The following is a 13732-nucleotide window of genomic DNA, read 5'->3' on the forward strand; positions in this document are numbered from 1 at the left end:
TGGGATACCTTTTTTTTTTCCTTTGAAGTTTTTAAATGCTTCATACTCTCTGCTTGTCCCTACACAATGAACAGTAGGTAAACTAAGAGAGAAGGCAGGACATCTCATCTGTTAAACCAAAGGTCTGAATAATTAGGACTAGATAAATGACTCGAAATGTTTTTGTTGTCTGGTTGCTTGGTTAGATCACAGCCAATATGATAGAATGTAGTATCTAGTATCTTATACAACTTTATATAATTAAAAAAAAAAATAGTGGCAGTGTCTTTAAAGATACCCAAACTATGCAAGTGTCCAAGGGGAAAATGCCAAGTCTCTAAAAGGCAACATCCCTAACACTTTTCTTCCCTTTCGGTGGTTTTTCATGCCCCAAATCTAAAATTAACTAAGGAGCAACATCTATCTGCAGAAACAAAAATATTTAACCTTTTGTTTTAAGGTCCGTCACCTCCCACTCTATATTTAAACGGCACCTAACAGCTTAGGTAGGATTTGGCAGTCAGGCCTGGTGGATGCCTAAGTCCAACCAACAGTACACATGTGACTTGCTTCCTACTGAAATTAAACTGCCAAGGAAAAAGAAGGAATTGTCCCCTTTATTTAATAACAGAGAACACTATCGTTCGAATTCTTCAGATTTGGAATTCCGGCAGTGTTTTTCTGTTTTCCTCTTGATGTGTGATGAGAATGAATAATATCAAAAATAAAAATAAGCCTCATCTAAACAAGCAGTCCTTTGACTTTATAAGGCTCAACATCAAATATATCAAATTCTAAAAATACCAAAGACCAGTGAAATGTCAAAGCTGGGAGGATAACATGCTGGGGATAGGACAGATTCTTAAGCCTTTTGATTTATTGGAACCTACTAGTATTAACTTTGTTATGTTCATAGTTGCCACTTAAGTGGCCTATTAGGGACCACGAGATTTCATATTCATATAAATATTTGACTCTGACCTCATAAAAAGTCCCTTGGGTCTATAATACTTTTATTCTTGTATAATCGGAAACAAATCCTTTCCTTTTAAAAATCAAACAGACCACGTTACACACACAGTTGACTAACTATTTACAAAGCACCCAATTAAATCCTACTTAATTCTCTCTCACTCTAAAAATTCCATCTAACTGGTGTGCAAAGTACTGATCACATTAAATGCATAATGTTCACAGGCCCTAATGGTCCTATCCAACCTAGAAAATATTGACTTCGTTAAAGAGAAAAGAAAATCTTAAAAAATAAGTAAAGGGTTTTGAAGAAACGAGACCAGAAATCACAGTACAAGACAGATAAATCTACTTTAATATTCACATGTAAAAGTTACACATCACAAGAGATTGGACAGTAGTTTAGCAGTAACTAACATAGCTATAGTGAAAATCATTTTTATAAAAAAATAATCTAGATGCGGTCATCAGAATTTTTGGTCTACTTAAGTTAATGTTTGAAGATCGACTTTTATCCCTGCTTGAAGGATTTGCCATTATGCCTTGTTTTTTTCTCCCACTGTTGCCTATTAATATTCTTTGGAGGAAGGAAAGCAGAAAGTGTTCATTTCCAAGAGTTTGTCCTTTGGTAGCAAGCAGAGAACATTTTTCATTTCTATGATTTAAATAATCTGTACAGACATGAAACGTAGCGACATTAAGCTTTAGTGTAAAATGAAGAATGATAAGCATTTTTTTCACTTTCATAAAACAGCAGATTTCATAAACTCCTTAAGGATCCAAGCATTTCCCCATCCCATATGCAAAACCATTCAGAATCCATTTTGACCTCAGTTAAAAAACAAAAAAGCAAACACTTACTCTTTATATATTACACTATCAAACCCTGTACTTAAAAACTGATAAAGTATATTTCTAACATGTATGTTTCAAATACAAAGATTTCAATCTAGGTTAAAGAAAACACATTTGAATGGACTCAGAACAAGTTTATTTTGTGATTAAACATCTCATGCAGTCATGCAGGACTACTAGCTATAACTATTACTTCCAAGTCTACACGACACTGCATAAAACAAAAACAAATTAAAAGCTAGGCCTAACAGAAAAGACATTCAGGATATCAAGAGCTCTGCAATGGAGCTGAAAAATAATTTTCCAAAAGAAATATTCCCATAGATTAAAAAAAACACACACATAATATTTACAAAAAAATATTTAATTAAAAATATCTTATAATTACAGTAGTCTATTAAAGCATATACTTTCTCACACTTATAGAACATCTCTATATATACATGGTATGAAATGTCACTCAGTTATCTATACAATATGTAACATTCTTGCAGGGAAAAGAAAGTTCCCTGCCCCGTTATAATCATCTATTTTAAACAATAGATGTCAAAAAAAAAAAAAATATCTACAATGCTTTTATATTAGTAAAGCTTCAAAACAAAAATTGAGCTCCTTGGTCACAAAGTAGGCTTCTAAAGTTGATTTACTCTTGATCTTCTATTTATCAGTCCTGTCACACTTAAGCTTAAAAGTTTAACTGCACCTCCAAAAACACAGAAATGTACATTTCACAGCGGTTATAAATGAAGAGACAAAAGAGAATACATATGCAGAATGTTTATGAACGTGCAAAAAAAAAAAAAGGATGAAAGTTGTGTTTTTCTTTTCCCTCTCTCTCTCTCTCTTGGAATGACGAATGAATCGTTTCTAGGATTTGCTGATATTTTTTTTCCCCTCCTTTCCTCGGGTGGCTTTTTCTCTAACTTCTGCTCTTTCCCCCTCCCTTTCTAGTGCTCCTGGCTCGGGCTCAGGCGGCCGCACACCTGTGGAAGAGGAATGAATAGAGGGGGTGTGTGAACCTTCCCGCTGCAGACTAACTGGCGCCACCGACCAAACTCAAGACATGCTTGATCAACAACCCAAAACAAACCACCAGGTCAGACAACACCCGCAGCCCGCAGCCGGCCAGGAGAGCGGCAGGCAGCTGCTGGCCCCCGGGAAGCCCGGATTGGGGATCCACTCCCAGGCCCTGCCCGCATCCCACTTTGTGAGTGTCAGACAGCGGGGGGGGGGGGGGGGGGTGCGCATCGGGCAGTTTCCACGCCCGCCAGGGTGCCCCCCTCGGCGGGGAGGAAGGCAGTTAGAGCCCGCTGGTCGTGGGAGAGGCACGGGGGTGGCGTGGCGGGGACGACGGGGACAGGAGCTGCTGACCCGTCTCCATTTAGAGTGGACCCCCAATTACCGAAGCCAAGTACGGTGGCACGGACGGGGGTTGTCCCCTTCACTGGGATTCGCCCTCAGAAATGCTTAGGAGCACAGAACACTGCGGTGCCTGGCACCGGAAGCCCCTGGGGACGGGCGTCACCGGAGCGGGGAAACGCGCGCTCACCTGGACAGCGCGGCTCAGCGGCACAGAATGCTGTCGCCCTGCTTGTTCACCGCGCCGGCCTGGAACAGCAACGGAACACCAAGGCGAAGGTTAGCAGGCACAAACGTCGCACTCGGCACGGCCCTGGATTCGTTCTCGGAAACCAGGCAGGCACGCCGGCACCCCCGCCCCCGCCTGCAGCCCTGGGGGACTCCCCCAGCCCCACCCCAGGCGCAGGCTGGACTTGACAGCCCAGGATGCGCAGAGCCCCAGCCCCCCCGGCGCGTTCACCCGGACCTGCGCTCGCCGCGCGGAGCCCGCCGCTGGTGGCCCCGGGCGCCCGGAGGAGGGAGGGGGGTGCTGTCATTTCCCCGCCGCCCCTGCCCGTTGGAAGGGGAGCGCCCGCGTCCGGCCCCCCCGCCCCCGCCGCGTCCGCTCCGGGCCGGCGTCTGGCCCCTCTCACCGGGTCGGTGTTGAGCGCCGTGAGCGGGGTCCGCGGCGGCGCTGCCGGGCAGGTCCCGGCCGGGTGGTGCGGTGGCGCCGGCGGTGGCGGCTGCCTCAGCAGAGCCGGGTGCGTCTCCAGCGCCAGCTGCAGGTCCAGGATGTAGTCGATAACGTGCTGCAGGATCTCCACTTTGCTGACTTTCTTGTTGGGCGGGATGGTGGGCACCAGCCTCCGCAGGCGGCTGTAGCAGTCGTTCATATCGCACTGCAGGCACAGCGCCGGCTCGTCGGCCGCCGCCTCCGCCGCCTTGCAGCGCGCTGCCGCCGCCGCGGCCGCCGCGGCCGCCGAGCCACCCAGGCTGTGGCCGTGCTCGGCCAGGCAGCGCAGAGCCAGCTCCCCACCGCCGCAGCCCGACGGCGCCTTGCGGCCCGAGGGGCGCACCGGGCTCACCGCCTTCATCGCGCGCGCCCTGCGCCCTGCGCCCTGCGCGAGCGGACCCGCTGGGGCGAGCGAGGGAGGCAGGCAGGCAAGCTCCGGGCCCCCGCCCGCGGCCGGCTCCGCTCCCCTTGCCTTCGCGCCCGGCGCGCTCGGTCCGCGCTCGGGGCACCGCGAAGCTCCCGGCGATCCCGCGCCCAAGAATTGACGGCAGGGTCGCTCCGGGTTTTGCGAGGGGATCTCTGCTCAGTGGGCGACACTCGGCCGGGACCAAAAGGCAAGAAAAATCAAGCGCAGCGGAAGGAGGGCAGCCCGCCGGGTTCCCTCGTCACTCCCTTCGGAGCTCCGACTACAGCCCGGCCGCTGCCGCCGCCGCCGCCGCCGCGCTCCCCTGCCCGGAGGCTTCCCCACCGCCAGACAGACTCTCAAGCGCGCCTCCTCTACGCTCTCGCCCCGCCAGCCGCGCAGCTGTATTTATAGAGCCGCGCGCCCCGGGGGCGGGGCCAGCACGCTGGCGGGGTCGCCGCGCGAGCCGAGCGGAGCCGGGCTGGGCGCGCGGGCGGGTGCGCGGAGGGAGGCGGCGAGGGCGGAGGCTCCGGGCGGCGCTGGGGGGCGGGGAGCCGGGCAACCCGAGCGGCCGGGTGGGCGGGGGGTCGGGAGTGGCCAGCCAATCGGGCGGACGGAGCCGCCTCAGGGAAGGACGCTCGGGCCAATGGGAAGGGCACTCCATTCCGTCAACGCCGTGGGTCGGGGTTCTGAGAAGGGAGAGCCGAGGGGGAGTCGGGCCAGGCTGGTGCGTGCCCTAGGGAGGGGGAAAGAGAGGGAGAAGTTCCTGCGAAGCACTGCGGGAATGTGCGGCTGGAATTCACTGTCCCCCGGCTTAGGCTGCTGAGGGGGCGCTGGGCCCTGCTCGAGGATCCTCGCGCGGCGACCGGGGACCCTCCGCCACCCATCACTCCAGCCCTGGGATTCCAGTGCCTTAAGAAGGACGCTGTTCAAGAAGGCACGTTCGTTCTCTTCTGTATTTTCCCTCTCCGTTTCATTACTCGCCTTTTCACAATCCCCGAAACCATAATGATGGAACGGAATGGAATGTGCAGCCGTTCCGTTTTCTTTTTTTAAAAAAGGTTAAAGCTTAGCAAAAAAAAAAAAAAAAAAAAAAAAAGGAAAAGAGTGCCGAACGCAGATATTTGGTGAAGGGACATACAAATCAAAACGTTGTAGGATTTTTCTTTCACCCATCTAGATGCACAAGTGGGCTCAAGAAATGCAATTTCCTCAAAGCATTAAATGAGGGCACGTAAATATTAAAAATGCATGGGCACGGAGTATTTAAAATTCCACCATGATATATAATATTAATCCGTTTTATGTAAAATTCATACCTGTGACTTGATGTAGGCCATTAACGCACCGCCTCACGTGTTAAGCGTACCCCGCTTTAAATAAGATGCTAAGAATGGCCAGTCTCCTTTTGCAGCAAAGCATTAAAATTCACACTTCCAGTTCCTGGAGTCCTGCTTGGGCCACACCCTGCAGAAAAGTCTGTTCATTAAGGACGTTTCTGAGGTTACTAATAGGAAAGCTGTCCTGGAAGGGTTCAAACAACACTGCACAATGAACTTTGATAGGACCCTGTGTGTACTCTTCAAGGAAAAATTGAGCCCTTTGGTTGAGAAATGAGCATTAAGACTCTCTGGTCATTGAGGATATAAATTTTGAGTGCCTTCGCCCTGCAAACCTCCCACCTTTAGACAAGCTAAGAGAGGAGTTAACTCAGGAGTTTTCTTTTGTGTACCTGCTATAGATTGGTGCCTTCATTTTTATAGATCATTAAGAGAAAGAGATGTGGACCTCACCTCTTCCTGTTTACCCTCTTCAAGGAAGCTCTCCCTCCCTGCCCAGAACTGAAATACCTGCATCAGGCAGGTAGGTACTTTGTTTAGCCACGTGGGTATTTTATAACTATTAAACTACTAGCTCCCCAGAGCACATTCCTTTTTCCTGATGAAATGAGGAGTAACGATGTAATGCTGGTTTCACAGGAAGATGCAACATCCCTCCTCTCCCCTAATACTTACACATTACTATCTCTACTAATTGTTTGGGAACGAGGGACATTCTCACTTACTTACATGCATACTTAGGTGGTCTACATACACACTTATCAAGAAAAGGAGAATTGTAGGGCGCCTGGGTGGCTCAGTTGGTTAAGCGACTGCCTTCAGCTCAGGTCATGATCCTGGAGTCCGGGATCGAGTCCCGCATCGGGCTCCCTGCTCGGCAGGGAGCCTGCTTCTGCCTCTGACCCTCCCCCCTCTCATGTGCTCTCTCTCTCTCATTCTCTCTCTCAAATAAATAAATAAAATCTTAAAAAAAAAAAAAAAAAAGAAAAGGAGAATTGTAAAACCTCCAAGAAGACTTTCTTCTAACTACAGGCGTAGTTTTATATATTCTGTATATATTCTTAAATTAGAATGAATAAACACAGAGAATATTTTCGTTTTAGAGACAAAGGTGGGCCAAGGGGCACTCGAGGGCATTAAGCTACTACCGTGGAGCTTGTCATATCATCACAGATGGTAATAATAAGTGGAGATATGTACAGATGTTTCTGTTCCATTGATTTTTTTTCTTTGTTAGAGTTTAAAAGCTGCTTCAACATTTAAAACCTAAGATTATTCTCTGGCAAAATTGAACAATGCTACTATACCTGGGGCACACTCATTTCAAAACTTTACAGGTCCTGAGTTGATTCGATTTAAAATGTAAGTTTTAAATACGTGACACAAAGGAACAAACCTATCCATCTTGTTGGACTTTGCTAAATCTCAGAGAGCCGTACCCTGGGTGTGACAAGTGCCAAATGCCAGAGTTTCAGGTTTTGTTGGAGTTGCTCTGTGTGACTGGCTCAAAGTCAGAATAGCTGGGTTACTGTGGAGCCTAAGTTCAAAGGAATGTACCCTGGCCACATGATCAAGAACACCCAGGAAAAATGTGATCCCCCAAATCCTGCCAGGTTGGAAGACATTAATCAGTTAAAAGCTAGGAAAACATTATACGATGGAAATAAAGTATCAAATCCTGTGCTTTTCGGCCTCCGAAACCTGAGAGCACCAGGGGCTAACCAATGTATGTTTTTGATTCTTAGACACAGTCCCTTGCATGACGTCAAAGCTGAAGTCATAAAAGACTCCCAGCACTGATCGTTCAAACCGGAGTTTACTCAGCAATGACTGGATTTTGGGAAAACCTTGCAAGCTACATGATCTGTAATGCAAAGGAGAGGGAAACTTAGTTTCCCACGACTCTTCCTTTTACATCAAAATGCTTCGCTGGCACTTGTAAAAGTAAGATGGGCTAGCTAGCCAAAAGCCCTTTGCCATGAAAGTGCTAGAGGCTCCCAAAATGTTCCTTAGAGGGACCCTGGGATGAAATAGTCTTGGGAAAATTGCCAGGGAGCCCTGGTGCCCAGAGTCATGTGTACACCCTCCCTCCAGACAAAGAGTTCTGCAGCCCTTTCTTGGGATGCTTTCTAGACGCTAATCAGAGCCTTGCTGAACTGCAACACCCAGGCTCTTAGAATTCACAAGCACCCTGTGTTTACATGAAGCAAGGGTATCCAAGCATATTGTGCTATTCAGTCCAAATGCCTTTTTAGGACTTGATACTTCTTTCCCCATGGCTTGCAGGGAAGCAGTGGGTGGGCTCAGACAGATAAACAGGAGCATTCCCATGCCTTGATGCCTCTCTAGATGTAAATGGTCACTGGAAGGAGGCACATGCATTCTTTCCAGGCACAAGGAACCAGTATGCACTCTGTTGCAGGAGCGTCCCTTGCTCCAAAAGAGTACATTGGGCAATGTGGCAGTTCATGCTCAAGGCTGCTTTATCTGGCACTGAGTGTTACAGACTTACTTGTGCTACCCATGGATTGCTGATACCAGTCCCGGAAGCACTGATAACCTTTTTGATTTGCCCAGTCTTGGGAAAGCCTTATAAGAAGGAGACGTTATATATTGAACATAGCCAAGCAGACGTGGCCAGCAAAAATGCCTACTTCAGGAATTTTGAAAGGTAGTCTGTTGAAATAAGAAGGAGCTGATGTGAAGAAGAAAGAGGTGTCCTTTGTTTTTACCTTAGGAGAGTAAGAGTGTAAGGCTTTTTTTTTTTTTTAATGATTCTATTTGTTTATTAGAGAGAGAGAGAGCACACGAGCGGGGTGAGGGGCAGTGGTAGAAGGAGAAGCAGCCTCCCTGCTGAGAAGCACCCCCCCCCCGCCAACATGGGACTCGACCCCAGGACCCTGGGATCATGACCCAGCCAAAGGCAGATGCTTAACCGACTGAGCCACCCAGGCACCCCAAGAATGTGGGCTTAAAAGTCAGAACGCCTCTGGGTGGCTCAGTCGGTTAGGCGTCTGCCTTCGGCTCAGGTCATGAACCCAGGGTCCTGGGATTGAGCCCCACGTTGGGCTCCCTGCTCAGTGGGGAGTCTGCTTCTCCTTCTCCCGCTGCCCCTCCCCCTGCTCATGCTCTCTCTCTCTCTCTCTCTCTCCCTCACTCTAATAAATAAATAAAATCTTTTTTTTTTTTTTTTAAGTCCGAATGCCTGGGCTCCAATTTTGGCTCCTTGGTTTAGTAATTTTATATCATTAAGCTGGATTTTTAAATTCCTCTGCCTTTCTTACATGAAATGAGGATAGAAATTATATCTGCTTTATAATGTGTTCATATATATATTTAAACTTATATAAAATTCTTAGAACAGTATCTGGCACTTAATGAGTGTTAAACTTTATTATTATTTTTGGCACATATTATTTCTCAGTCTGTGGCTTGTCTTCTCATTCACTTAACAATCTAGGAGAGCACAAGTTTTTAATTTTGATGATGTTCATTTTATCAATTTGTTCTTTAATGGAGCATGCTTTTGGTATATCTAAGAAATCTTTGCATAACCCAAGGTAATGAAAGTTTTCTCCTGTGTTTTCTTCTAGACATTTTATAATTTTTAGGCTGGGTTGGTTTTATGGGCACACAACGTATGCAGCCAAACAGGGTCCCAAGCTTAGAAGGGTCTCGTTGGTTTAATGCTCTGATGTTACTATCTTGAAATTCTCAGTAATTTTTGACAAGAGGGCCCATGTTTTCATTTTGCACTGGGCCCACAAATTATGTAGCCAGTTCTGGCTTTAGGTTTTAGGTTTAGGTCTGTGATCCGTTTTGTGGTTATTTTGTATGTGGGTCAAGATATGAATTGAAGTTTCTATTTTTTGCATACGCATGTCTGATAGTTCCATCACCCTCTGTTGAAAAGACTCCTTTTTCCATTGGACTGGCTTTGCACCTTTGTCAAAAATTGGTTGTGTATATATGTATGGTTCTATTTCTGGCCTCTGAATTTTGTTTCATGGGTCTATTTGTCTGTTTTTACACCATACTGTCTTGATTACTATAGCTTTAGAGTAAGTCTTGAAATCAGGTAGTATTGATTGACTGATCCTCCAGCTTTGTTGTTCTTCATTACAAAGTTGCTTGGCTATTCTGGATATATGTTGCATTTCCATACGGATGTTAAAAGCAGTTTGTGAATGTCTTCAAAAAAGGGCCTGTATCCAAAATATATCAAGAGCATCTACCAAGAACATAAAAGATCTCTCAAACTCAATAAGAAAAGAACAAACAACCCAATTAAAATGTGGACAAAAGATCTGACCAGACAGTCCACTAAATAAAATATACAAGTGACAAATAAGCACAGGAAAGATGCTCAATATCACTCGTCATTTGGGGTATAAGTACACTTCAAAGCTACTATGAGATATCACTACACACCTGTCAGAACAGCTAAAATTAAAAAGACTAACCACACTAAATATTGGTGAGGATGCACAATACCTGGAGCTCTCCACACTGCTGGTGGGAATGTAAACTGAGAAAAACCGCTTTGGAAAAACAGTTTGGCAGTTTCTTAAAACGTTAAACATACGCACGCCACATAGCATACCATAATTCTACTGCTAGGCATCTATCCAAGAGGAGTAAAATAATATATCCAAGGGCCATGAGGGGACACAAGAATGACAGGTACATTTACTATCAGTATTATGGTAATGGTAATGTCAAAATGTATCAAGTTGTGCAATATATATATCTATATATAGGTATATATATATAGTATATCACTTTATATGGTATGACAATTATATCTCCATAAAGATTTTAAAAAGTATTAATTTTTAGAATTAATATTTCGATCTCAGAAGAGCTTCTTCCATGAATCCACCAGTTTGTTCTTTAACTTCTGTAGATGGGTATTTTATCATCTCTCTCTCTCTCTCTCTCTCTCTCTCTTAAACTCTGTATCATAGTGCTATCCGTCAGGGATTATAGCATTAGCTGAATGCTGGTGAGATGCCCTCCAAAGAAGACATGAGACATGTATGCTTGAATATGTCAGCTGTCATGGGGATCCATTAACATAGTCAATCACCTGCTAGAAATGGGCTTTGCTAAAACCACATCCACTCCTCCCTGTTTTGTGTTGTTCTAATGTGACATGGATTTGAGGCTCTGAGGAGGACTCAACCTGATTATTGGAAATACTCTTCCCTTGTGCAGAATGAAAGCTATGCTCTGGACTCTCATCTCAGTGCTTCACCCCAGCTGCAGCATCTGCTGCCTCAGGTACCCCACATTAACAGCTGCCTGGGGGCACACACACACTGGATGGGGACGATAAGAAGCTCCATCATTCTATATTCAGGATGACTTGCCATTTCCCCTCTTTACCCTTTCTGTCTCAAGAAAATAAACAATCTAACAGGATTAAATGCATTCACTTCCAGAACAGGGAGTAAAAAATCCCAGCTGGTATCCTAGTTTTGCCTCTAAAATCCTATGGCTCAGTCTGTAGCCTCAGCTTCTTCATCTGGCAAGAGGAGGGATTTATGAGGATGGAGTGAGGAGTAGCTGCATTGAACACCCTAGGAGAAGGGCAGTAAGTAAACAATAGGAGGCAGTAGACTTGCGTATAAAAGATACTCAATGTCCCCTGAAGTCTGCACCATTATTGAAAGGGGCTTGTAATAGGTAAATGGTTATAAAGATGCCAAAGAAAACAAGTTATTGTGTTAGCTCATCATTATCCATTAGAGGAGAAATTCAAGACAAGAATATATGCATGTATGTGTGTACTATTTAAAATTCATCCTAATAGGGGCGCCTGGGTGGCTCAGTCAGTTAAGCATCCGACTCTTGATTTCGGCTCAGGTCATGACCTCCAGGATCAGGAGATCTAGCCCTGCCTTTGACTCCACGCTCAGTGGGGAGTCTACTTGAGATTCTCCCTCTCCCTCTTCCTTTGCCCCTTTCCCTGCTCTGCTCTCTCTCTCTCTCTCAAATAGATAAAATCTACAAAAACTTTCGTCCTAATAATTACTGATTTGTATCTGCTGCATCCTTTCTTTGAGCAGGCAATACCACAAGTAAAGTCACTGCTAAGATCTCTTCTAGTCACAGCACAAACTGGTGCTAACCTTCCACTGATGAAAGATTTCAGCTACATTTCCCTTTCTTGTACGGTGAATGCAAAATAATCCCCCAGTCTAGAAAAAGCACAATGAGATGTGTTTTAACTACTTAAACTAAAGATGCTAACTAAACAGTAATTTGTTTCATATCTTGGATCTGAATGCTGGACGTGAGCTGGTCACACAGTAAATCTGCCTTTGCTGAGAACTTTCCCCTTTTGTTGGTATCTAGGTCATGGTTCCTAAGAATGGATACAATGTTCAAGAAATGGTTGCAATTTTTTCCCTGAAGAGGAATTTTTGAGACCTTTTTTGCAGATCTCACACGGTTGTCATTGTCGTTGGATGGCTCATGATGTCCGTGAACTGTGTACCTGCAGTGCAAGATGGCCCTGGAAAGTAGATGAACAGCATGAAAACCCACTTGTATGAGAAATAATTAAACTCCTACATTTTTCTACTAGCAAAACACATGCAACAAAACACTAAAGGAATTCAAGATGCAGGATTAAAGGAAAAAGGGACTGAATTAACTCTGAGCTTTATCAACATTGGTGATTGTATGTGAAAATTGTCCAGTTTAAATAAAACCATCCCTTTGGGAGGGATTATAGTTACTACTTTTCCTTGAATAGAATTAAATGATATTTCTAATCTTTAAAGACTAAAATCTTGGATGGAATATATTTTCTTAAAAGTCTATTTGACAGAATAATCTAAAAATTTGATAAAACATTAGATAATACTACTTGGTCTAAGGGAACCCTATTTACCATGTTCAAAACAACTTGTTCATTAGGTCAACATCAATGTATGATTCTCTTTGTTTGCATTATGTTCTAAAAATGGCCAAGACACATTATAAGGGAAAATAAGACAATTCCTGTGACATTGTAAACATGCTACATATATTGTCTTTGAGGCTTTGGGGAATAATTAGGTTGGAATTTTAGGATATCCAAGTAACTTGTTAAAAATGCTTTAACATTGGTCATCAACCTATTGTGCTGTCTTTATCAGGAATCTACAACTTGTACTACATAAAATGAGTTTGCCCTTTAGCAGATTATTAAGTGGGCAAGTCTGGCACCTTCCCACATTGTCCATCAACAGTCTTCCCAGAGCCGCCGACTCTTGATCTCTGGTGAACACAGTTGGAAGACTCATAAAGCTTTCTTTTTATCCAACTTCTAGGAAAAGCATCCTAATATCCCAAAGAGATATATGCTTAAAATTTCTACATTATGAATTATATAAAACCGATCTTTTCAGCCTTACTTTTAAGGCTCTCTGTCAACTGATCCTTCTCCAAAACGGTTTCGATTCAAGTCAACTCGAGTCAAGCCTACAACATATGTATTGTACATTTGTTATATGACAAGACTGCATTCAAGAAAAGTTAAATCTCTTGCCCCCATGGAACTTACTGTTGAGATGATGGCTTACACAAATTAAAAATTCATTAATGAAATACAATGCATTCTGTGCCATAATACAGGCATGTATGGGCTACTGTGGAGGCAAAAACCAAAGCCTGGGTCAAAGGAAGCTTGAAAGAGGAAGAGTGACTTGAGCTCGATCCTGAAAGATGACTTTTTCAGTGGTGAAGGCTTTCCAGGTAGTGGCAATGGCAGGAGCAGAAGCTCGGAGGAGTGAAAAGCAAGGGTCTCCCTTGTCATTCTTCCTGCCTCAGTCCAAACACTCAACATCCATTGCTTTACATTTGACTAGTACTTTTATTCCTCATCTCATCATACTCTTCCCTTCAAAACCATTTTTCACTTTCTTTTCTCCCAATCTGCAACCACCAGTTCCTTCAAAAACCATGGCTTCTGCATCCACGAAGCTATTGATCATGAATTCCCTTGCTATCATTATTTACAAGTCACTTTATTGACTTTCCATTTTATAATGAAGGATATAAAAATTGCAAGGTAATTGAGAAACTACAGAAAAACATAAAGATGAAAATAACCCACACCTA

General features: G+C 44.6%; 1 protein-coding gene and 1 long non-coding RNA gene across 2 annotated transcripts; one reads left to right on the forward strand and one right to left on the reverse strand.

Annotated features, from left to right (window-relative positions):
* Window positions 1–1277: 1277 nt before the first annotated feature.
* ID4 (inhibitor of DNA binding 4) lies at window positions 1278–4666 on the reverse strand. Its single transcript, XM_045866313.3, has 3 exons — window positions 3798–4666; window positions 3356–3414; window positions 1278–2789 (listed from the first exon to the last, which is right to left on the reverse strand). The coding sequence occupies exons 1-2, from the start codon at window positions 4236–4238 to the stop codon at window positions 3370–3372; spliced, it is 486 nt and encodes a 161-aa protein (XP_045722269.1). The 5' UTR covers window positions 4239–4666; the 3' UTR covers window positions 1278–2789; window positions 3356–3369.
* Window positions 4667–4807: 141 nt separating this feature from the next.
* LOC135365521 (uncharacterized) lies at window positions 4808–12105 on the forward strand. Its single transcript, XR_010413476.1, has 3 exons — window positions 4808–5217; window positions 6044–6143; window positions 11981–12105. It is a non-coding gene; the product is annotated as an uncharacterized LOC135365521 (long non-coding RNA).
* The last annotated feature ends 1627 nt before the right edge of the window (window positions 12106–13732 follow it).

This window comes from Mirounga angustirostris, unplaced genomic scaffold (assembly GCF_029215605.1).
Source record: "Mirounga angustirostris isolate CCGP_5_RB_7025 unplaced genomic scaffold, mMirAng1.0.hap1 SCAF_8, whole genome shotgun sequence".
Classification (NCBI taxonomy): domain Eukaryota; kingdom Metazoa; phylum Chordata; class Mammalia; order Carnivora; family Phocidae; genus Mirounga; species Mirounga angustirostris.

Coding starts and splice junctions, on each gene's coding strand:
- ID4 (XM_045866313.3), bottom strand. CDS start 4,238: ATGAAGGCGGTGAGCCCGGTGCGCCCCTCGGGCCGCAAGGCGCCGTCG. Junction 3,415..3,797: donor CGGCGCTCAACACCGACCCG/GTGAGAGGGGCC, acceptor TTGCTGTTCCAG/GCCGGCGCGGTGAACAAGCA.